The 24,817-nt window shown below is 40.8% G+C and overlaps 2 protein-coding genes across 2 annotated transcripts; one reads left to right on the top strand and one right to left on the bottom strand.

The window, feature by feature from the left end:
• The first annotated feature begins 4,552 nt into the window (after positions 1 to 4,552).
• Positions 4,553 to 14,076, top strand: LOC115176786 (hepatocyte nuclear factor 6-like). The gene is made up of 3 exons (XM_029737077.1): positions 4,553 to 5,098; positions 5,528 to 6,911; positions 12,294 to 14,076. Exons 2-3 carry the CDS (start codon positions 5,876 to 5,878, stop codon positions 12,602 to 12,604), a joined length of 1,347 nt encoding a protein of 448 aa, XP_029592937.1. The 5' UTR covers positions 4,553 to 5,098; positions 5,528 to 5,875; the 3' UTR covers positions 12,605 to 14,076.
• Positions 14,077 to 16,687: 2,611 nt separating this feature from the next.
• On the bottom strand, positions 16,688 to 24,465 carry LOC115176789 (cathepsin S). Its single transcript, XM_029737080.1, has 8 exons — positions 24,359 to 24,465; positions 23,418 to 23,542; positions 22,840 to 22,962; positions 22,032 to 22,184; positions 19,773 to 19,997; positions 19,446 to 19,611; positions 19,127 to 19,229; positions 16,688 to 17,166 (listed from the first exon to the last, which is right to left on the bottom strand). The coding sequence occupies exons 2-8, from the start codon at positions 23,538 to 23,540 to the stop codon at positions 17,067 to 17,069; spliced, it is 993 nt and encodes a 330-aa protein (XP_029592940.1). The 5' UTR covers positions 23,541 to 23,542; positions 24,359 to 24,465; the 3' UTR covers positions 16,688 to 17,066.
• Positions 24,466 to 24,817: the final 352 nt, after the last annotated feature.

Raw genomic sequence — 24,817 nt, forward strand, 5'->3', positions numbered from 1 at the left:
TATGATGCAGACTTTTCATTGATGTATAGATCAATAGCCTAGAATTTTATTATCTGATGTTAGAAATCTAATCAAGTGAAATTAATTCAATTATTGATTATTCTCTTGCATCAAGCGTCATGGTAGTAATTGATTTATTGATTGGCTGATGGGTGTATTTTCGTTTTAAGAATTAATATATAGGCCTAATGAAATAAATACAATAAAATGAAACATCATACAGTTTCGGAGTGAGAAAAAGACCAAGAAAATGTATATATTTTAGAGACAAATTAGTATTTTCTTACTATTACTTTTAAAAATGTTGCATGAGGTAGCCTAATCATTTGATAAATAATTTGATTAGATAATTGCTTTAAAATTATTCTGCGGTTTAAAAAACACTCAGCACTATGGTTACAATGAAGGCTACTTCGTAATACCTTTTTAGTCAGCTATCTTTATTTACATTTTTCTCTTGAAACTGACATACAAATTGCACACCAATACAAATAAATATCTAGATATTTCCAGTTTACAAGTTGGCCTATCACCTCTAAAGCCTAACGTTTGTCTATTTATGGCATTAGCCGTTTATACTTTTCCAATAGGCCTATAGTCTACCATTTATAGGCCAAATGCACCACCATAAGATCATTTATGATATAGTTGGAATAAACATAATGTAAAAGGCACAGATAGCTTACAATATGTTACGCAAATCCCAAACTCAACCCCAAATGCCATCCATACGCCACTATGTCACCGCACAATGCCTAAACAGACCAACAAACTGGCGACATTTTCTTGATTTAAAGACAACTATTGAAACTATTTCAACTTTTGACATGCTCTGGCCTATTTCAAGTAACAGACATGTTAATGACCTTATATAAAGTGGAAATGCTGAAGTTCGCGTAACTGGGATTGGTGTAATGAAAATGATATTTTAGTAAGAGAATAGACAAAGGAAAAATATTTTTTGTTCCAATCAAAATATATATCCAATGGACTGAACAATGAACGTTTGGAATAGCTTTTATAATGCAAAAATGTCAAGATCTTTCAGTTTATTAGCGTATGGTTTGTTAACTCCTTAAAATAAAAGTTAGTGTGTCCTATGCATATGGTGAGATAGGCCTACATAAGCCTATACTGACACAACGAAATTGGAAAGTAACTTCTGGATGCAAGGTCTTGTTGAACAATCACAAGCTGTTACAGGAGAGCACATACCCTCTGTATGATTTGGCTACATTTACGAATAAACATAAAGTAGGCATGCATAAATAATGATGAAATAAATTAAATTCATAATACAGAGTAAAACGTTTGTAAATGTAATAACCTCGAATGTGTTCGTTTTTATGTTTCTCTTGCAGAATAGGTCTAACCCGAGTGTTCAGGCAGAAGTATTGGGCAAGGTCTTGTGTTTTATTCTTCTTTTATGATTTGCCTGTAAGTTATTCGACTCAACTAATCTACTCAGTACATATATATTGTAAATGATGTTTTCTCAATTAAGAAACAAAGGGAATCTGATAACTCTGAGACAATATGCCTACAGATCACATGTTCAGCGTTAACATGTTCGCACATAACATCTTCACTGTCTGTGTAGGAAACTTGAGGTTAGCTTAAAAGTAAATATGAAAATGCAAGCCGTGTGTGTGTGTGTACGTGTCTGTGTGTGTGTTTGTGTGTGTGAGATTTCATTTTCATGCACTTGCCTATAGCTTACTAGGAAAAGTTAGTCTGGTAAGGAGTCTTGGACTATATGCTCAATGGCTAAAGCAGAGGAAACATGCACAGTCTCAAAGCCCTGTCTCTTATGGGCTAGAAGGTAAACAACCAAGGCACTGGACACGGTTTCGCTTTCAGGTTTCATGTGTTCCATCATTTGCGCAGAGAAATGCCTCTGTTTTCAAGTGAAATCATGCCGGATTTAATAATGCATGAGTGTTCTCAAGATGAAATCACCATCAAATAAGATCATAATTCTACAATCCCCAAGACTCATCTCAAACTCAGTAGGCTATTGTGTAACATAGAATCATATAATCCTCTGCTTCGAACAATTATTTGAAAACATTTGCCGGATATGTCGACTAGCCTACATTTGGAAATAGAAATGAATATAAGTGAAACTCTTCATGGGTAGGCCTTTCTCTTTTCCTGTAGGCTATGCATCATATAGTCCTTACTAAACACAAAATGTAAAGCAGAAACTGATTTGCATGAAGGTCCAGTTTGATTTGAAGCTTGTATTAAGATTGAAAATAAATGTACAGATATAGATTACCATGGGAGTTGTGGCCTACTTTCCCTTCCTCGTAGATTTCATGCGTCCATTGAGGAACTGTTCTCCTTTAGTGGGGCTGAAAAAGGTCAACTTGAAATCTCTGATACAATGGCAATGTGTAGGCTTATGATAAGAGTAAACATTTGTTTTTTTTATTATGTATCTGTGCCTCAACATAGCCTGATTAAACTCATCAGATCTTTGTGTCAGGTATGATATTTGATATTTTAATGTTCAACAAATATAATACAGTGACATCTTTTCCTCACGTTTATTCTTGTCATCATTATGGTTGTCATTGTTGGTATTATAATGGAAATAGTCATATGTAGCCGGCAATAGGCCTGTGTAGCCTACAATAGGCCTATAACATAATATATTGTCTTAGATACATGGCTAAATGTATGATTGTGTGCTATTTGAGGTGAAAGTGGCATCCAGTTTGATAGGCCTTCAAAGCAAGAGCTCCGTCTGTGAAATCTATTGGTTATGTGATTATTATGATAATAAAATGTAGGTACGGACAGTGGGTAGATTTGGATAAAAATCTATGAATTAAGCATTAATGTAAGCAGTAGCCTTTACAAACTAAAATCATTAAAGAAGATGACATTAGGCTGGTGTTTTAGTCCGATAGCAGCGTAGGTCAAAAACAAAACAATGTCCACATGACGATATATAGGCTATTGATTTGCTTATTGGCAAAGAGAGAAATAACCGGACAGTCTCTTTTTGATTTCGTCGAGAATAGCCTGGTGTTGTTTTTGTAGTACCTTAATCAAAGTGCGGATTTGACAAAAATGAAAACAGTAGCCTACTGTTTGTCTTTCTGTCAATTACATATAATGTTATACGGATATGAAGCGAAGTTGAGGGCCAGCGTCTGAGTGCTGAAGCTCGGGTGTCAGCATGCCTACTCGAGTTTTCCAGCCACAGAAGGTGATCTTTAACTCCGACCTCCTAAAATACCTTTTTTTTCGTTCTGTAGATGCTGACCATTTTACCTCCAGCTACTTGCTATCCATACATGTATCTCACCATCCAGGCTTTCTCTGCGCGGATCGATAGGGCAGCATCTGCTCCAGGAAGGCATCGGTCCCACCGCACACGGAATTTTTTCAAACGCCAGAATTGCTCATCTCTGAAAATTAAACTGACAGTTAGATATGATTAGTATGCCTAGTATCAACCACATCTCCTTCTCTCAACTCCCAAATCTCTCTATCTATCTAGCTCTCTATCACACACACACACACACACACACACACACACACACACACACACACACACACACACACACACACACACACACACACACACACACACACACACACACACACACACACACACACACACACACACACACACACACACACACAGTGGACTCACCAAATATGTGCTGTGTTAAATGAAAAGCCAATCTTCTATAGGTCAAGTATCTTATGTAAAAAGGTCGCATTTAAACGAATGGCCTCATTAATTTTGTTTAGAACTACAGACTGAAGTGCGCAATCTGGTGTCAATGGGCCAGCTCAATCGTGGTTTGAGTGCTGATTAAGAGGTTCCCTAAATGAATCAGTTACAAGCGTGTCACTTGACAACGTTTATGCGTAAGTGGTTGGATTTACATTTCCCTCAAATCTCCAAAATAAGATTTAAAAAAAGAAGCTTTAAAGCAGGACATTATAATATAATTCAGATGAGCCCTATGGAGAGATGCAGATTTAAGTATTCCAAAATGGGTGGTGAGAGTCTACACCATGTAGTCAATATAAATAGTTGTTCAATAGTCAATAAGACAGTAATGCGATTCTTATAATTGCATATTCATGACTAATAACATTTGTTATTATTAATAGACCACTGTGCCTAATAATAATAGTAACAGGGTAATATTATAATAATCACACAATAATAAGAATACAACCACCACTACTACTACTACTACTACTATTACTACTACTACTACTACTACTACTACTACTACTACTACTACTACTACTACTACTACTACTACTACTACTACTACTAGTAATAATAATGAAAAAGGAAAATATGGACAAAAAACTATTGTTTACAGTTAAATCTGCAGGCCGGCATCAGGCTAAAGATAATAATAGGTTTGTGTAGCATGGATGGACACAAAAGCACAACACTGTAGGTTATCTCAGTGAGCTACAGTAGCCTAACCGTTGAAGTCCAGGAACAGGTGAATTAAATAGCTGAGCCATGGCCAGGATGTTCGCATAATTCATAAACTCTGCATGCTATTAGATAAAAAGGCTTAACTTTGGGGTTGTGAGAAAGGGTTCGTCTTCACCTAGTTGGTAAAACCCTGCCCCCTCCCTGGAGACGTTGGCCGAAGCGAAAGGGTTAATTGGAGTTGGAATTTCATTGCACATCTGTCAGATTTTTAAGACTGTGACGTAGCCTACTGAAAGGAGCAAGTGTGAGCGGGGGGGTGGAAGAGAAGCGAAAGAGTTGGTGGGGCTGAAATCGATGAAGTAGCAGGCTGAGGGAAGAGGAGGAGGAAAATCTCACGAGATAATGAAAGAAAAAGAGGAGAGCTGCTAGGTAGAGAAGAGCAAGGCTACATATGGACGTTTGACTTAAAAAAAGACCAAAGGACAGGGAAAGGACGTATACCTAACCGCCAATTGTTCGGCCTCTTGTTTTATTGTATGTGGCATCCCTCCGTGCATCTGACCAATTGTGTGAATCTGAGCGGACAGGCTGGAAGACAAGAGACAAGCGACACAATCGGAGAGATGCAGAGGACCGACAACAGACGCGGATGCGCTCATATAACAGAATAAGGTAGGAATAATACAATTAAGAGGCCACATATCTGTTTATTTTTGGTGTCGTTATATCTCAAAACAACTTAAATGCTCAGACATTTCCTAAATAGAACATATAACCACCATTCGTTGTCCGAATTGTGTTGAGAAATATGCAAGCATGACGCACGTTAATGTCCAAAGAATCGTGTGCGCGCTCATCGAGTATTTAGAACTTTGCTTGAGAGGCAATAATGTGATTTGTAAGAGTGGATTTGCCTGTGAAGACATCGCGATGTTTTTTTGTGTTACACATGCATTGATCGGCTCTCGTAGGAATGAAAAATTACTCTTAATGTTTGAAATACTTGTGACTGTGATTATAGTCTACAATAGCCTAGACGTCACTATTGCATGAGCAGGCTATAACTAAAATACAGACGAGTAAACATTTGATCTCCCGCAGGCAAAAGAGCGACAATTCTGCGGTGGAACACAGTTGAGCCCCAAAGAAAGGATGAGAAGAGTGTTGTATCACAAATCCAAATAATGTGATAGTTAATCTTACTGAAGCTGCTTCACACTTGATTTCCTGGAGTTTGAAGGAGTTTAAAGAGACTACTTAAGTTGTTATCAGATAATTAATTGGACAGTATAGAAGCACATAAATCAATCCATTCAGAAATCAATAAATCCATAGTATTGTGCAACAGGAGAAGGGCCATCCAGACTGTTAGGCCACAGTTAAACAACAACTAGGCTACTGAAACAACACCATCAAGATAGAAAAAAAGGTAAATTCACTAAATTCAAAATGGATGGAAGCCTAGGGGAGATGTCTGTCCAAATCCACTCTGAGCTCCATAGTCAGGATGGCAGAGCAATGCTGCATTCACGGGACCTTTCAGCTGCTTTCCCCAGGCCCTCCCTTGGGGGGCACTCCATGTCCCTGGAGCCTGAGCACCGACCTCCAGGTTTCGACCACTCCATGTCAGCGCTGGGCTATGGAGGAGATGCTCCATCTAGCTGTGGCAGCACGTACACCACACTAACCCCCCTGCAGCCTTTCGATGACAAATTTCACCACCACCATCACCACCACCATCCCTGCCTGCCGGTCAGCAATGTCATTGGGAGCTTTACTCTCATGCGTGAGGACAGAGGCCTGGGTGGCAACTTCTACAACCCTTACGGCAAAGATCTGGGGATGACACAGAGCCTTTCGCAACCGTCTACAGGCTCTGGCTTGGGGACACCCATGCATGGTTACGGGACACTGGGAAATAGCCCCAACGGCAATGGTGGCCAGATGCTTCCAAGTGGTTACGAGGTCCACGGGGGCAACATCTTCTGCAGGACGGCAGACTTCGGCAGGGAGATGTCCCCTCCAGGGCTGGGCGGTGACTCGTCGGTCAGCCATCAGCTGAACAAGATGGAGGCTCACCAACACGCGCCCAGCCACCATCCTCACATCTACAGCCAGCACTACCAACACCACCACCCCAGCCAACAGTCCTCAAAGGCCAGCGAGCTCCCCCACTCCTCGTCCTCTTCGCCCAGCAGTGAGGGCATGCTGCCCAGCTCCCAGGGCGGTGGAGGTGGAGGGGCTGGAGAGGAGATCGACACCAGGGACGTGGCCCAGAGGATCATCACTGAGCTGAAGAGGTACAGCATCCCCCAGGCCATCTTTGCAGAGAGGGTGCTGTGTAGGTCACAGGGCACTCTGTCTGACCTCCTGAGAAACCCCAAGCCCTGGGGCAAGCTCAAGTCTGGCCGCGAGACCTTCAAGAGGATGTCCCGCTGGCTGCAGGAGCCCGAGTTTCAAAGGATGGCCTCACTGCGGCTGGAGGGTAAGATCTCTTTCCATTTCTCTCCACATCTGTCTTTCTCTCCATGTTTTTCACAAAAAATCCAACAAGATCTGTATGCTGCTCAGAGGAATGAAAAACGAGTTGTGCCTTTCCTATGTTCCTAAAGGATATATTTGAATGATAGGTCCATAGTTTGTGCGGTTACAGAGCATTCAAGGAGCAGGGTACACAATGTACACAATTTATTGTGATCTAGTTAAACAATTAGAATGGACATTTTTCCTTCATAAATGAACCATGGAGATCATAATTACAAGGATTATTGTTGGTGAAACCGACATAAAACCGCCATAAAATACAATTTGTTTGTGCATGCCTGACGTTAAGAGTTGGGGAGATAGTTTGGAAATGTTGTTTCTGTTGTGGAAAGATACACTTGTGTTTTCACCCACACTTCATATGAAATCCCCATATCTAGGAAAAATAAAATTAATATTGGTGAAATGGGAGTACAAGATAAAACAACATTAAGAAAAAAAAAATGTATTTTTAAAAGGCAGTACATGATTTGTTGGTTGACATCTCATATTCTTTAGGGATATGCACTGAAGAAGATAGCACAATATACAGTGCAGTGTTACAGTGTTGTCACTCCATAGGGACTGAGAACCCATCTGATACACGAAGCACAGAAAGAGATCCAAGTGAACACAGTAATATGATATGGGCTGAGAGGAGTGTGCATATGTCGGCAAGGGTCTGTGAGCTGTGCACGCAAGCACAGTTGATCACAGCTTTTCGCTATCTGTCAGCAGCCCAACTGATTAAGCCCAAAAGCACAATAGGGCACATAAGTAATGATTGTGCACTCTTGCAATCCTCTCACAATTATTGATCTTTGATTGTTTAGCTCTCTGAACACACGTGTACATCCTCAGTTTGACAACATTTTACACTAATCACACTCAGCCCAGTTACAAGTGATGAATTATCTTGTTTAGATTTGCAGAGTTTCTGTTATGTGACAGCTTTGTTGTCTACAGTATATATTCAATGCGTCCCATCTTTACTTGAAGCAGTGTTATAGTAAAAGGAAGGAAACGTTTTCCCCTGCCGCTGAGGTGTTGTGCCATCTGTAAACATTAGCATTTTTTGCATTTTGAAAAAACACCACCTTTTTTTATCATAGATGACAAAACAATTTGGATTATCTTGCAGTATTCTTGTTATTTTACCTCAACGGTCATAGATTTTTTTTTCACAACTCACTGCTCAAAATTCAAGGAGCAGATCAATCCTAGTCATAAACAATGAAGGAGCTTACATGGGGGATGTATTGCAAGCGTACTAACATTTGACAATGCTTCTCCCCCACACAGTCTAAACTTGCATATTTAGTTATTGGCAAAGGCACAATTTGGACAGCTCTGCACTTTTCTACATAACCTATTTTCTGAGGGGGTTGTTTTTCCCTTCCCGGCCAACCCCCTTTTGTTTAATTACAAGCCTCTATTGATTTCCATGGGAAAGAGCAGCACGCCATGCCCACACATACCTCGACCGCATCGGCAGATCGAGACAGGAATTAGAATGCACAGTGCCCTGTGCTCCCTAGTCTGAAGATAGCTCAAGTGTTCTTTGCTTCACGCCTCAAGTTTTAAGATGATCTACCTTAATGCAGCACTCCCTTTAAATACCCACCAGCATGTCAGTGTCTCAGCCAGCTCTCCATGTTTTATTACGCAAAGCTTTAGGATAAATGGTGGACCTGATTCTGTAATGTCATCGTCTTTTAATATTTCTCTTTATGTGGAGACATTCTGAAGCGCTTACATGGAGAAGGTCATTTTACTTTCTCCTGTTTAGTGGTTATGCTCTCTGGATTACTCCACTGTATATTAGATGCATCTTCAGGCAAACCTCAGGCTGTGGAGGAGGCAATCAGGCTTTAGTCAGAGAAGAAGGCAGGGTGCAGCTAAAGACCACGCAGTGGTGCTTGCACTTTAAGTCGCGAGGGATCAGGGAACCTAACTTTAAAGATGATGGCTGAAGCCCTTGACTGAAGGTCTAAATGAATAAGAAAGGTCAATGCGGTTTATGTCTCAGGTCCAGTGGCTTCGCCATCCCCCAGTAATGAAAGCCATGAAGCCAATCCACTGTATGTACGCTACTATATTCAGTTCAGTTATCCTAGCTCAAAGGTCACCAGGGAAACATTTGCATATCAAAAATGAGTAAAATTCCAGTATGGTTTTAACAGCCCAGTCTCCCAAACAAACAATGTTGTTTTTATTGGGTTGTTGCAGCTCCCCATTCTGGCGCTGAAGGGGTTAACTAGCCTCTATGGGTCGAGGAGTCTGAGCTGCACAGATTTAATCAATAATTTCTATCAGCCCCTGGCCCAAGAAATCAGCAGGTGGTGGGCTGGGGCTGGAGGGGGGAGACAGGGAGGGGGTTGGCTAGGAGGGGGTGGAGGTTCAGACGCCGGGGGTAGGGAAAGGGCTTTCGATCACGTTTCAGCAACACGAGACAAGGGCATACATCATGATCAGGGGCTGTTCCCACGATCATAAGAAGCCTATAGGGGAATATTTATGTCTCCAGGAGTAGCCCCAGTGCCAGGGATTTATAGGATGGTAATTGCAAGCCTTTTACACATGATTACAGCATACGGAAGCATTTACTTAATGGTTGGCGTTATGATCGCCAGCGAGGGAGGGAGAAAAGGATAGGATGGAGGGGCAGAGGAAAAAAGGAGGTGTAGGACACCCTGACTCCTCCAACAACCCATAATTCCACAGTACAAGCAAGCTAACCACTACTTTCATGTCATTGCTTTCATTACCATGCGTTTCTGAGCACAGGACAGTATGGGTTCTATAGCTGCAGTCTTCGTATATTTATTTTAGTTGTGGTAATATTGACATGCTTCAGAAATTTCAGGCCGTTCAGATTTTAATGAGACATGGTTCGATAACTCTCAGAAATGTAAATGAGCTGTAGATGCCTAAAAGGTAACAGGCCCTGTAATCTCAAGTTGACAAGAGGTTAGACATCCCAGAGTCTAACATTTCCTTCAGATAAGGATTCAGAGTAAATATGCAGTGGGAATTACAGCACAATGTATTAAGGCACAACATTCACATTTGCTAAACTAGACCTCAGCTATAGGCTAGTAAATTTGAAATGTCGTTGTTACGATGGCACTGCTAATAAATGTCCTAATGATAAAATATTTATCAGCTGTCTTTGAGTTGCCGTTTATCATTTGCACTACTGTGGGTTTACAGCAAATATCAGGCCGATCAACCCTCAGTGTCTGAGATGATTTTCAATGGGGAGATATACAGTAAGCCAATCTATCTATTGAACATCTCAGCGCCTTTCTTGGAGACTGGGGGCAGCCTGGCTGTGTGTATGTGGTGTGTCACTGCTTACGCTTTAAAAAGACCTTCACCATCAGCAAAAAAGAAATACAACCACACACTGCTGATTGAGGTCTTAAAAGTGTGCATTTAGGTAATTACAGGAGTCACCCAAATATGTTTTAGTCCACATAGGACTTCTGAACACTCAGAGCAGTGCAGACTCTGCTTTTTTCAATCCTCTCTGACGTAACCTATTTAATAGAAAATAAATGAGTTCTCCCTAAAGTGATTATCACTTACTCTCTCCGCCTCATGTAAATTACTTTTATGAGAAACGAATGATGTTGGAGTGTCCACTAAGACATGTCAGAGGGGAAGAGGAGGGAAAAGGAGGAAGAAGGAAGGGGGGGGGCTGTCTTCATTTACAAAGTCAACAGTGGGTGTAGTGTTTCCAGTACATACAGTATCTATTGTAGGCCTACTTGTATATGTGGTCAAATGTTTAGTTGTGGGCAGAGTAGCCCATATACCTTGTATTGTCTAATCCTCATATGGATGCACTGCAGACACAGCCCATAGCCTATACCGTTTTCTCTCAACACTATGATTAGGCTACATGTAAACATTGAACAATATAACATTCTAAGTGGGTCATTTCAAATGACAGAATTTTCTCTCAGAGACATGATGTTCTTTTTCCTTACGAGGACTGCACTGGCTGCAGTATACTATGATCCTGGACTGCAATTGTGTGTGAATAGCCTATGGAGCATAAACACTTTTCACTCTCCTGTGAATGATGCACAGACTTGCACATAAGTCATTTACCATCCTAATGCAAAAAGCCTTTAGGGACCTTACTGCAAAAATAGCTTGCAGGCTACTTATAGTCTACATTTGGATGCCATTTGGTTGGCATGGCAAATTTTACTGACCTCAAGTTGGCTTCTCTTTTTTGCCTTAGAAAACGTCTGTTATTCCTGTAGAATGGAAGCCTCTGCCCCCGCTACATCTCCGTCCTCTCTCCTGGATAACTGTAAAGGGAAAACAACGACTTGGAATTTAGTCCAACTGAAATTCCAAATGAAAGCGAGGCTAAATTGTAGCCGAGTCTTACCAGTAAATGTGTGAAAATGTTTAGGTAAAGCTGTAACACTAATTATTAAACCGAACTTTGATAGTCAATAATAACAACAACATAAGCCAGAACTGCAGGCCGGCCGATTGAAGTAGCCAATGTTGTTGTGCAGGAGGTAACATTTACATTTTATTTCATGCTCTAGTCTAGCGTAGGCTAATTCTGAAAACTCCCCGCTTGCTCATGCACATGCTCTGTGTTAGCCTAATTTTCCCACCACACACAGGTCTGGTGTCACACAGACGCACTGACCTGTCACAGGTCTGCACATGCCAACAGAAAACAGAGTAGCCTAGCCCAGTGACGTGTACACTGCATTTGCCTTTCGTTAACTAACACTTGCACTTTACTTTTTCCCCCCCTACTAGCACTGACTTTGCTGATAGCTATTTTATTGAGGAAAAATGTACTTACTATGAGTGAGATATGTGGTTGTCCCACCTAGCTATCTGAAGATGAATGCACTAACTAATCTGGATAAGAGTGTCTGCTAAATGACTAAAATGTCAATATAGACCTATTCAGTAAAAAATGAAATGCGTGCCTAGAAGAACTTGTTAATTTGTTATTTATCTGTAGCCTACTTTATGTTTTTTTTGCTGGTGGGTGGTAATGTCCATGACAATAAATATTTTTAGGCCTAGTCTAGTTGTCTAGTCAGCATTTATCCAAGTTGAGTGGCCTACTTGCATGTAATAGTGTGACAGCCTAATGTCTTGATTTCTGGTGGATTAGGTTTATTTTACCAACTGTGCAGTGGAACAAGTTGCTGATTCATCTCTTTTAGCGAATCAAACTTGCTTAGCTAATCTGTTTTCCTTCAACAAATCCACTTTCTCTCAGCTAATCCATTTGTCCTAGTTAGCTAGCCAGTCTGTTTTAGCTAACCCATTTTTCTACTTCTTCTGCCTACAGCTTGCAAGCGGAAGGAGCAGGAGCAGAGTAAACTGGAGCGCAACCAGGGCCCCAAGCGCACCAGGCTGGTGTTCACGGACCTCCAGAGGCGTACCCTATTGGCCATCTTCCGGGAGAACCACCGGCCAGCCAAGGACCTCCAGGTCACCATCTCCCAGCAGCTGGGCCTGGAGCTCTCCACCGTCAGCAACTTCTTCATGAACGCCCGGCGCCGCAACGTCAACAAGTGGGCGGAAGAGGGCCGCCCCTCCTCCACAGGCTCCTCGGGCTCCAGCGTGTCCTCCTCCGCGGTGTCCTGCAGCACGGCCTGATGGGATAGAGGTGGGCTGGGTGGGCGTCGTGGCAGCAGAGGGCACATAGACTGGTCTAGGTAGAGATCAGGCGTAATAATGTACTCCTCATTATCAGAGGGAGTGATGGAGTTGGCGTAGTTTCGTTTTTTATGAAGAATTATCACACAGCATTTCAGACCAAAGTTGATCACTCCTTGATATTGAAGCGGTGATACCCAGAATAATATGTGAACTTGTATGAGACAAGTTCCTATAATTTGAATGGTCATGGGTGAATAGTTTATTTGAATTTTAAGAGGGTAACAGTGAGCATCCTTGATTTCTATAATTTCACCACATTCAATTTTAATATGGTAGGTTATGAAATCAAATAAAATTCCATTTGCCACATGCTTTGTTAACAACAGGTGTAGACAAACATTGAAATGCTTACTTACGGGTCCTTTTCCAACAATCCAGAGTTAAAGATGAAAAGTAAAAAAAAAAATACAAAAAAAATGGCACAAGGAATAATATGGTTATGAGGCTATTAATAATCAGGAGGAGCCATACTTTTGTTTGCCCTTAGGGCTAATTTCATCTCCCTTACTAGAAACAGAAATCAAGACGCACCGCTGCATTGCATAACACCCCTTATTCAAATTTTCACCACCCTTTACATCGACAGATCTCCATCTTCTTATGTCCTTTGTTTCTCTAAGGAATCAAGACGAAGGTCACAGAGAATAACACGGGGATTGTGACAAAATCATAGCTCCATCACGTTTTCTAAAGAATGAGGCATGTGTTCCCATATAACATGGTTCGCAGGACTGCAGAACTCTTTGGATGATCAGGAGGTTATTTCTCTCTCTACGATTCTCCGTTTTCAATCATTACCTGTCATGAGAACCTTGACTTGTCTTTTACACTTCTTGACAACGGTTCCAGCTTGAATAAATCACAGTTTTCAAGGAGCAACCTTGGTGTGTCTCACTTTAAAATCGGGACAGAATCTGTAAACAAGGGCAGAATTTCAAGGGATGCCAAGTCAGAGACTTTTTGATGCAACCCTCCAGCTTTAAGACATTGACTGACCTACCAAACAAAAGCTCTGTAGCCATTTTGACTCAACCAAAACACTTTGAACACGACGGACGCAAAGGAAAGAAGTACTTGTAACACAATGTATAGTAATAGTGTAGTATTTTTTTCCACTCATGTTTCAAAACACAACTGAACAAACCTCGGCTACATTGCAAATCTTTTTTTACAGATGCCTAGAAAATGGAGGAATGAGATTCTTTCAGCCCTTTTGTACAGATTTCAAGCACATTGCTCTATTTATAGAAATCCAATGGAAGTATGAGTTGTTGTTCCAGTCCTGCTACGTACACCAAGGTCATTTTAGTTCCTCAAGGAACGGTTTTAACATGCCTCTTTATAACCAGTTTCATTGGAGCAAGAATTGAAAATGCCATTGCTGAACTGATCAATGTATTTATTACTGCATTTCTGTATTTATTGTTTTTCTTTTGTTTTCTCTCTATTTATTTGGTTATTTATTTATGCTATCTATATACTGTAAGTATTTATTTAATAATGCTTTGTATGTCCGTGTGAAACTTACTTTTTTTTCTGATGGGCACTTTTAGTTGTAGAATCCCATCGTAATACCAAAGATTAAGATTGTCCTCCCTGAATGTATGGCCTAAACCCCTTTCCTCTCCCCCGACTCCCAGTGATGTTACGTAACTCTCTCTTTAAGGCCTTTGTTTTGTAGAATAATGGGGATAGTTTCTTTACTATTGGCAAATGTCTCTGTGGTCAGGTCTTATGCCAAGGCTAAGCTTGTTTGAATGTTGTGGTAATGTGACATCTCATAGGTTCACAGGTTGCTTGTAAAATTGTGTTCAAACATCATTCAGCAGAGTGTCTGGAGAGTGCAGGGATGCACTTACGGAGCATTTCAGGCTCTTAAGTGTGAATCCTTTGAGACCCCATGGAAACATGCATGCTGTGCATCTTCCTGGGGTTTGCATAGCAGTGACTCCCCTTGCTGCAGCACACACACTCCTGTCTATGTCCTGCTCAATGTGATTTCACCATCCTCCAGACTCATCCCTTCTGCCAGTCTTCTCAGTTCCACAGGCTCCTCTAGCATTTTCTCGTTTTTGCTTTGGTGGGTAGTGGGGAGGGATAGCTTGTCCACCAGCTAACGTGCGCTTCTCCTGTCTTTAACCTTGGGAGGGGCGTGTTGTCGGGGCCCCTTCACAGCGTGCACTTGAAAGACGGGCGGTCATGAAAGAGGCCATCGACTTTTGCAGACTTCAAAGGGAGCCTTTTTTATCCATCTCTCTGCGTATCTGGTTTAAGGGTCCGCTCCTGGCCAGACCCGTGGGCTTAGGGGCATTCAAAGGGGGCGGGGAGATCAGAGAGGTGGCTGAATCACCCCTGAACAGGGTGCAATGTTTTGGGAGAGGGGGTGGAAGGGCACAATAGAGTAGAATTAAAGTTTAATGAGCAACAATTGTAAGCATGCTGGGACCAAGGGGAGGGAGCCAGTCTGGTGCAGGGAACATGAAAACCCCTACCAGTTTTGATGTTCCTTTTTTTCTAGCTTGTCATATGGTGTTCTATCAAAGACAATAGGATAGGTCCCCATGACACCTTTATTTTTTTTACACTGCCCATATTTTAGAATAGAGTCTGGCCTCAAATGGGGAGAGAATTCTCAGTCATTGTCTGCTCTGTCTTAACTGAGGAGAGAACTCCCCTTTGTATGGAGAGTTGATAGAGTATTGCAGGTGGTCTGTCATCAGTTTACGCCTGTTGCACCCCCTAGTGGAGTTTAAAGAAATGTCTCTCTAGATTAAAGGATGTCTTAGGCGAGGACTAAAAACACAGGTACATTATATACTAAAGTATAGCTGAATATGCATGGACACCCTCTGATATTGTTTTTGTACTATAAGTGGGGTTATCATTCCATCTTAATTAATACACCAGAAATCCAAAGATAGTGAAGTCCAGTGAGATGTGTTAAGTAACACAGTATTTTTAGGTTCAGCATTTGAAGTTGGAACTGAGAGATTGACATGAAGTTGTGACTGTAGAGGAAGTATTTTGACTCCGTAACCCCAGTGTTCCCTTTGTCCCCCTGTGTACATTAATACTTACCCATCTACCTCAACTGTGTGAGATGTTGTGTGGCAAAGAAGTTTCTTAACCAAAGATTCCATCCTTTCAGGGTGTCTGTCTATCTGTCTGTCCATCTGTCTGTCCATCTGTCTCATGCTTTTTCAAAACCAAATGTGCTGGAATCAATCTGTTACAGGAGCAACCAAGCCCCATCCAGCCAAAGCGTAGTCCACTGCACTACAGAAGTCATATTTACCAATAATTTGTATATAATCATTTTCAAGACCAAAAAAGTAGGTGACAATCCAAGCAAGGAGAATCTTGCTGTAATCAACGTTGCCTACTCCTTGTACCAAACTAGAATCATGTGACTTACTGTAACATTTATGAAAGCCCAAGAATCAAGAGTTCAACCAAAAACAAAAGGTCAAGAGGAGACTAAAGCTATTTTTTCACATTTGTAAAACCATTATTCCTATTCCAATATGTTAGTGTATTTGAAATACTGTTTGATCCCACTGTTGGAAGCAGGAATAAATGACTCCATTCAAAAGCTTTAACGAGGCCAAATTGAGGGAAATATTGTATTTGACATGGGTTCCTGAACTAGGACTCACCCACCATACTTATCGTGCCATTCTCATCCATGTGTTAGACTAACTAATGAATGTGGCTAACCAACCAAAGGCTTAAAACACAACACTTTACATGTCAATCATGGTGGGACATTTTGTAACAACAACTAAAGAGAATCCCTTTGAATACCTCATGTGAAACTGTTTGTTGTGATGTTGCACCAAAAAATTAAAATGACTCATTTGTAACCCAATTTAGTTTGTTGGTCTGCTGACTTCGTTCACGCTGCATGGCAACACACAGGATGTAGGTCTACATACGCTGTGACTGAGGAAATGGAAATAAACACACATTGCAATTTACAGTCACTGCAGCTTAGAGGTAGAAGTATTAATTCAATTCAAATCAGTTCTTTAAAAGTTATATTTATTTGATGACAAAATATACTTTGATTTAAGTAAGTAAGTACCCTTGCACGCGCCTTGGCATGTGCGAGCCAGAACGGCTCATAGGAGCAGGAGCCTATCTCCTGTTTCTGTAGCGTGAGGCAGCTTGATGTACAAGTACACCCCCATGATGCTAGCTACAGTGATAATGTAGATCATTTTGCCTTATACATGATTTGTAAAAACACTTCTAAAGAAGTACTGTCTATATAGACAGAAAGTGACAGACAGTGAAATGGTAAAAACAATACTAAAACAATGTAGGAAGTAAAAACGAATTACATTAAATTAATAAAAGGGCTCAGCTTTTCCAGTTAGGCCACTTTGATTGGCAGGAGTTACATGACAGGGTAGCACCCGTACAAGGCGATGCCACACTGGTTGTCCTTGTTGCGTGACATCCGTATATATCCCTGGTCTCCCCACGATAAGCTCCAGCTAGACAGAGGGTGAGGAAGATTGAAACATATTTCCAATGAACATCAATACTCAATAAACCAGGGGTCTTCAAGCTTTCCTTGCCCAGGGACCCCCTCCCAGGCCAACTAGCAACCCAGGGACCCCCTCCCAGGCAAACCGGCGACCCAGGGACTCCCATCATACGTTAGCAACAAAATAAATCACCTGTCTTGTCTTATCATCAGGTGAATCATAATGGAATAGATTTGGTAGATACTTTTTCTGTATTTTGACCTCCCCACATTATAATTGTAAGAGGAAATGTAAACTCTAACATTGCCTATTAGCTAGAAAGGTAACTCTAAACACATTTTTGCTAAGAGCAGCTATTTAGCTGGTTAAACAAAGGTTAGCCAGCCATGTATGTCCAAGTCAAGAAAGTTTACCAGCAGCTAGCTGACTAAACTCAACTCCATGGTAAAGGAAGTTTCTGATAAACTCCACCAACAGAGTTGAGCAGAGGCCAGGCTTTGTGAAATTCAGCTCCAACTACATTGATTCGCTCAAGATCAATACTTCAAAAAAAGTTAATTATGAAACGCTTACCTTGTACCGATGTTCGTCCTCTGTGACTTCCTTTTTCAATGAATGTTAATCAAATACAACCACCGACTGTTTGCTCGTTTCTGTTTCTCAAAGATGGCAACTCAGCTTGAATGCGCATGTGCCAATTGAATCTCCAATGATGTTGGCCTAGATTGTGCAATTGGATTGGAAATGAGCATTTGGAGACCTAGGCCTACTTCATCTGAGATTCAACTGGCACATGCGCATTCGCGCTAAATTGCCATCTTCGAGAAAACAGTCAGTATTTGTATTTGATTAACATTTATCGAATAAAATATGGATTTCATCAAACAAAGAAAGACATGCAACTACAGAGGACAAACATAGGTAGGTACAAGGTAAGCGTTTCATAATTTAAATGTTTGAAGTATTGACCTTGGGCAAATAGACGTAGTCAGAGCTTAAATGTAGTCAGAGTTTACAGATGTAGTCAGAGCTTAAATTCCCCAAAGCCTGTTCTCTGCCCAACTCCGTTGGTGGTGTTTATCAGAAACCTCCACCATGGAGTTGAGTTTAGTCAGCTAACCACCAGCCAGCGGCACTTGCCGTACTGGTAGCCTATTCGTGGGCGCTTTTTCAAAGCCTATGTTCGATACTCCAGTGAGTGTAATTGGCTCCAATTAGTGTAATTTGCTCAATATTAGGAGTTAAGAGATAAAGTTGACATTATTACATTGAACAAAAATACAAGAGGAATTGTGGTCATACCAGATACAGACTGGTTTCCACACCCCTACCTTTATTTTAAGGTAGCTGTGACCAACAGATGCATATTTGCATTCCTAGTCATGTGAAAATCATAGACCAGGGCCTAAGGAATTTATTTAAATTGACTGATCTCCTTATATGAATTGTAACTCAGTAAAAACCTTTTAAATTGTTGCATGTTGCGTTTATATTTTTGTTCAGTGTAGAAATAAAATATTCTCCTCTTTTCTACAGTAGGTATGTTGTTTATTCTGTTGTTGCTAGAGATATTCATAAAAACATTAGGGGGGAAATTATATTAAAGAGATTATTTTGGCGGACCCCCTGCAGTACCGCTAAGGGGCCGCAGACCCCCGGTTGAATACCCCACAATAAACAATAGCATTAACTCCCAAACTACCAAGGTTCATTTGTCTAAAGCCTCATTTGAGTTTTACTTTCTCTTTCCGCCCTTCACCATGGTCCTGTTTGTCGGAATAAAACAAAGGAGCAGGTGGAGGTTTGAAAAGGGGAATCAAGTTGGATACTAAGTCCACTTGGAGGATCTTTTCATCTCAGCTCTGAACAGTAGCCCTGTTTGACTAAATATCTAGATACAGAACAACAGAAGAGCAGATGGAGCTTTGAAGATGGAAACTCTGAGTGAAGTTCTAAATCCCCGTACCTGTTCTTCACCAGCCAGTAATCCTGCCCGCCCAGGGTACCGTATCCCACAGCAAGGACCGCATGGTTTATCTTCTTTGTGCAAGTTGGATCATTGTAAACTCCTACAATGATACATGGGTTGGACAATGACAAGTCAATCCTCAATATATACGCATTTCTCCACAAGTCAAAGCCCAGCAGTTGACCATAAAGTGGACAATTACACAATAAAAGCCACATTGTTTCAGATTTAGATATACATGACCAATGTCAAGACCATACTGTCCTTAAAATGTAAAAAAAATGACCCAAGAAGTTGAAATTAAGTTTTTCCGTACCACTGCGGTAGAAGGTAAAAAGAGGTCGGGTGGCGTCAATGGCAACAGAGATGGGTCCGATGGTGGCCAGGGCTTCTTTCAGTACCCCCTCATCCCCCTCAGGTAGAAAGCTGTACCTGGAACAGTTTGCAGCACGCTGAGCAGGGTTGTAGCTGCACTGTTGTTGCTAACAGGGGAGACAAGACAACAAAGGGGTCAGATACTGCTGCACAAGGCTAATGTGGCGTGGGAAATAAGCTACAACCAGCTAGTTACTGCAATTACTTACCAAGGGCAACTGACCCCAGCTACACACTGTTAATACTGTTAATATTAGTTTATACTCACCACTCCCTTGTAAGGGTAGGATTGGTCAGAGTCAATGCCCTGGTTGTCGATGACATACTGGAAGGCCTGGCTCATGAAGCCACCATTGCAGCCCTTGTTGCCGTATTTGGAGGAGCAGTCCACCAGGTTCTGGGAGCTGATGTCTGTCAGTTTACCTGTGGTCTTCATCAGCTGGCCCTCCAGGGCCCCGACAGCGCTGAATGCCCAGCAGGAGCCACAGGAGCCCTATGGATGAGACAGAAGCAATCCCCATCTAATACCTGGATAAAGTTCATTTCAGAGTCCTATTAGTATTACCTTATTTTACAGTACTGTTTCATTATTATTACATCTACAAGAAATTATGTGGTAGCAATATTTGCTGAAACGTGCAATATAATAAAAAGGAAAAAGTGCAATATATTTCACAACTTGGTGTCAAATAGTGCCTAGTGGTGCTTGATTCAGTTCTCACAGTACCCCAAAAGTAATTATTTTACTATGTAATACAGAAATATTTTACTGGAACAATAAAGTGTAACTGAAATGTTCATGTTATGTAGAAGTGCAGTGCTTGTCATTCAGTGGTTTTAAACTTGCACACCCTAGCACTTAGGCCAACGACTACCTCACAAAAAAGGAACTCATTCAACAACTGAGAACAAGGAAGAGGCCTACAGTAGACAAACAGAGGAAGTAAGACCTGAAAAGAGACAGCTCTGTGTTTTAACATCCGGATATCAGTTATTATCCTGTAACAACAACTTTAATTAATCCCAAGGATATTTACCAGTAGTTAAAAAAGATAATACATACAATTTATGACATACATACAACAGTACACATGTACACAAATGTTATTTGATATATTTATTAGGATCCCCATTAGCCGACGCCAATGACGACAGCTAGTCTTACTGCTGTCCAACACAGACGAAAGACCTTACAATTTACCAGTCAAAAGTTTGGACACAGCTCCTCATTCCAGGGTTTTTCTTTATTTTTACTGTTTTCTATATTGTAGAATAATAGTGAAGACATAAAAACTATGAAATAACACATATGGAATCATATAGTAACCCAAAAAGTGTTAAACAAATCTAAATATATTTTATATTTGAGATTCTTCAAAGTAGCCACCCTTCGCCTTGATGACAGCTTTGCACACTCTTGGCATTCTCTCAACCAGCTTCATGAGGTTGTTACCTGGAATGCATTTCAATTAACAGGTGGAATTTATTTCCTTCTTAATGCGTTTGAGCCAATCAGTTGTGTTGTGACAAGGTACAATAGTAGTGACATACAGAAGATAGCCATATTTGGTAAAATACCATGTCCATGTCATGGCAAGAACAGCTCAAATAAGCAAAGAGAAATGACAGCCCATCATTACTTTAAAACATGAAGGTCAGTCAATACGGAAAATGTCAAGAACTTTTCAAGTTTCTTCAAGTGCAGTCGCAAAAACCATCAAGCGCTATGATGAAACTGGCTCTCATGAGGACCGCCACAGGAAAGGAAGACCCAGAGATACCTCTGCTGCAGAGGATAAGTTTATTAGTTACCAGCCTCAGAAATTGCAGCCCAAATAAATGCTTCACAGAGTTCAAGTAAGAGACACATCTCAACAGACTGTGTGAATCAGGCCTTCGTAATCAAATTGCTGCAAAGAAACCACTACTAAAGGTCACCAACAAGAAGAAGAGACTTGCTTGGGCCAAGAAACACGAGCAATGGACATTAGAGAGCGATGGAGTGCTGCATCAGATGACCTGGCCTCCACAATCACCCAACCTCAACCCAATTGAGATGGTTTGGGATGAATTGGACCACAGTGAAGAAAAAGCAGCCAACAAGTGCTCAGCATATGTGGGAACTCCTTCAAGAATGTTGGAAAAGCATTCCAGGTGAAGCTGGTTGAGAGAATGCCAAGAGTGTGGAAAGCTGTCATCAAGGCAAAGGCTGGCTACCTTGAAGAATCTAAAAAGTAACACTTTTCTGGTTACTACATGATTAGATATGTGTTATTTCATAGTTTTGATGTCTTCAATACTATTTTACAAATGAGAAAATAGTAAAAATAAAGAAAACCTTGAATGAGTAGGTGTGTCCAAACTTTTGACTGGTACGGTATATTTAAAAACATTAACATGCAGTGTGTGTGTGTGTGTGTGTGTGTGTGTGTGTGTGTGTGTGTGTGTGCATCTATCAGTTACACATACATGTCAGTACATAAAGGAGCAGACACAAACCGCACTGACCGCAGCTGTTCGTCATTACCTGCATTTTGACTTCAGTGACGTAGCCCTTCTCTCTCCAGTCAAAGGTATCAGGTACAGGGGCACCGGAGGATCCTACAAATGCAGAGGGCTCCCTCTTGAGGTCAGCAGGAACACGCAATGAGGCAAAAGACTGGGCAATCTCTTCCTGGGTCTGAAAATGGTTGACAAGAGGCAACTCGTTGACCAGACTGAGCATTTAAAGAGCACTTACTGTAATCAGAATAATAAATCCATCCCATGAACCCAAGGCTACATCAACTGGAGGAAGATACACATTGAAACAGGACCACAAATAGATTTAAAGGCACATAGTGCAATGTGATGATACTTTTACTTGTGTATTTACAGAAAACAAATCAGATGCATACTCATGAAAGGGTACACCCACTTGTTATACATACTAGAGGCATAAGGAAGTATATTTGCAGTCAGGCTCATTAATCACTAAGATTAGGAATGAATGCACGCACTGTCTTGTCTTCAGGAAACCAGTTTAGCAACATTTCAACACCTATTGGCCAAGAAAATCAAACACCAGAAAAAAATGACAAAGGAACTCAACAAAATAAATAGTCATGTAGGTCAAAATCTAAATGTTTGACTCTTCCTTCACGTAAACCAGGCCTGACTGCAATACCTACTGAAAGCATACCATATTCTGCATGCCTTTTTTGGAATCATATTCCATACACGCACTATCAAACTTTTATGGAATCAGGCCAAGGTAGGTACTAAGTTTACCTACAATTTCAGATATCAGAGTTCCAAACTGGCCCTTGGCATTGTCAGTGACCTGAGGCCCTCACCATGTCCCCCATGTGATTCATGCCCAGGTCATAGGTGTGCATGTCCATGGACGCCTCCAGGTTGTGGAGGTTGATCAGCTGAAGATTCCTCTCCCAGACCTCCCTTCGGCCCAGCTCCTCAACCTACACAGTATCCACATACACAGGGGTAGAAAAATCTCAGTCAACGACTTGTAAAACAATACACTTTCAAATATGTAAACCACACAGGTTGAATCACAATTCATTCAGTGTTAGCTAGTTAGATGTAAGAAATGGGGTGGCAGGTAGCCTAGTGGTTAGAGCGTTGGACTAGTAACCGAAAGGTTGTAAGATTGAATCCCGGAGCTGACAAGGTCAAAATCTGTCATTCTACCCCTGAACAAGGCAGTTAACCTACTGTTTCTGGGCTGTCATTGAAAGTATAAGTATTTGTATTTGCTCCTAACTGACTTGACAAGTTAAATAAAGGTTAAAAAAAATGTTTTTTTAAAGTATGTGGGAAAGGTGGTGGTACTTTCAACCTATACAGCAAACAGAACCTGTCTAAATGCCACTATAGTAGCAGCTTGGCCTTATCCTAGCCTGGTTCATCTCACCTCAGTCTGGTAGTTCTTGCCATGTGTCTTCTTCCACATCTGCCAGTGCTGCTCCAGCATTGGGTCAAACAGGGCAACTGCAATGCCACATAGTGCAGCGAGCAGCAGGCTCCACAACATCATGCCTGCACAGAAAATAGACAAGTATTATTCAACCAGGAGGCAATTATATTGTACTGTTTCATTGTGTATCCAAATAAGGAAGAAATAGTGTGTGACTCAATTAAGTTTAAGTTGCGCAAATAAGTTTACTGCGACGGGAACTACTGTAGCCTATACACAATGAGTCAGCTTGTCACAAGACCAACCATAAACGGGTATTGAAACTGTTGCGCAAACAAACTGTTGATCAAGAATCTTTAACACTGATCAAATAAATAACTCCCATCACTCAGATTCTACAAAAACGTTGTATATAGAAAAATGTTTATGGCCTATTCAATAGGAAGCTTCAGTGTTCAAGATTAGGCTATCGTACGTACCGGTGTTAACTCATCTCTACTGCTAAAAAGAAAGGCCAAAAACGGGTCAAATTATATAATTTCATAACAATTAAGCAAATTGTGTCGTTTGGTAGACTTATTTTTTTAGTTAAATAAGTATCTCTGTAGGTTTGCCACTAGGCTATCAGTAGAAATAACTTAGTTTATGAAACTGTACAACTAATTAATGTTGATGTTGTACAAAAGTTACAAAAAAGGTTGTAATGAAAAGAGGAATTCGACAATTTCACAGAAGGAAGAAAACATAAATACATGAATGGTTATAAGCAAATAATGTTGCACTGACATATTAAAAACGAAAGTAAAACGAATGCTTTATGAAAATGCTTTCAATAAGGTCAAGTTAAAACAAAATTCTTAATTAAACGAGTCTAGCTAACTACATTATGAACTTGAAATAGCCTATCTGCCTCGACTGAAAGCGGAGAAACGTTTTACCTTGTAAAACTCCGTTGCACCTGATGATGACTTCAGAGGAGATCAAGGCGCGTCAATTGATTTGAGTGGGATCTGTTTTCCTGCTTGATATTTATTTATGAAAGTCATGTGGTAGAACTTCCTCATTGACCATTTCTATTGTGTCATCTATAAATGTCTATGTTGACCATGCTAAAATACTATTTCTCATTGCATTTAAAAACAATGCTATAGACCCCTTAATTAGAATGTATATGACTTCTATGAAGGATAGGGGGAAATATAAAAATATATAGGCAGATATCATACTGACTAGTAGCCAGCCCACTGTTCTTAAATATTTGTTAAAATATATAAACAATTAGGGTTAAGTGACTTGCTTAAGGGCACATCTACAGGTGTTTCACCTAGGTGGCTTAGGGATTCAAACCAGCAACCTTTTGGTTACTGGCCCATTGCTCTTAACAGTAGGCTACCTGA

This window comes from Salmo trutta, chromosome 37 (assembly GCF_901001165.1).
Source record: "Salmo trutta chromosome 37, fSalTru1.1, whole genome shotgun sequence".
NCBI classification, from domain to species: Eukaryota; Metazoa; Chordata; class Actinopteri; order Salmoniformes; family Salmonidae; genus Salmo; species Salmo trutta.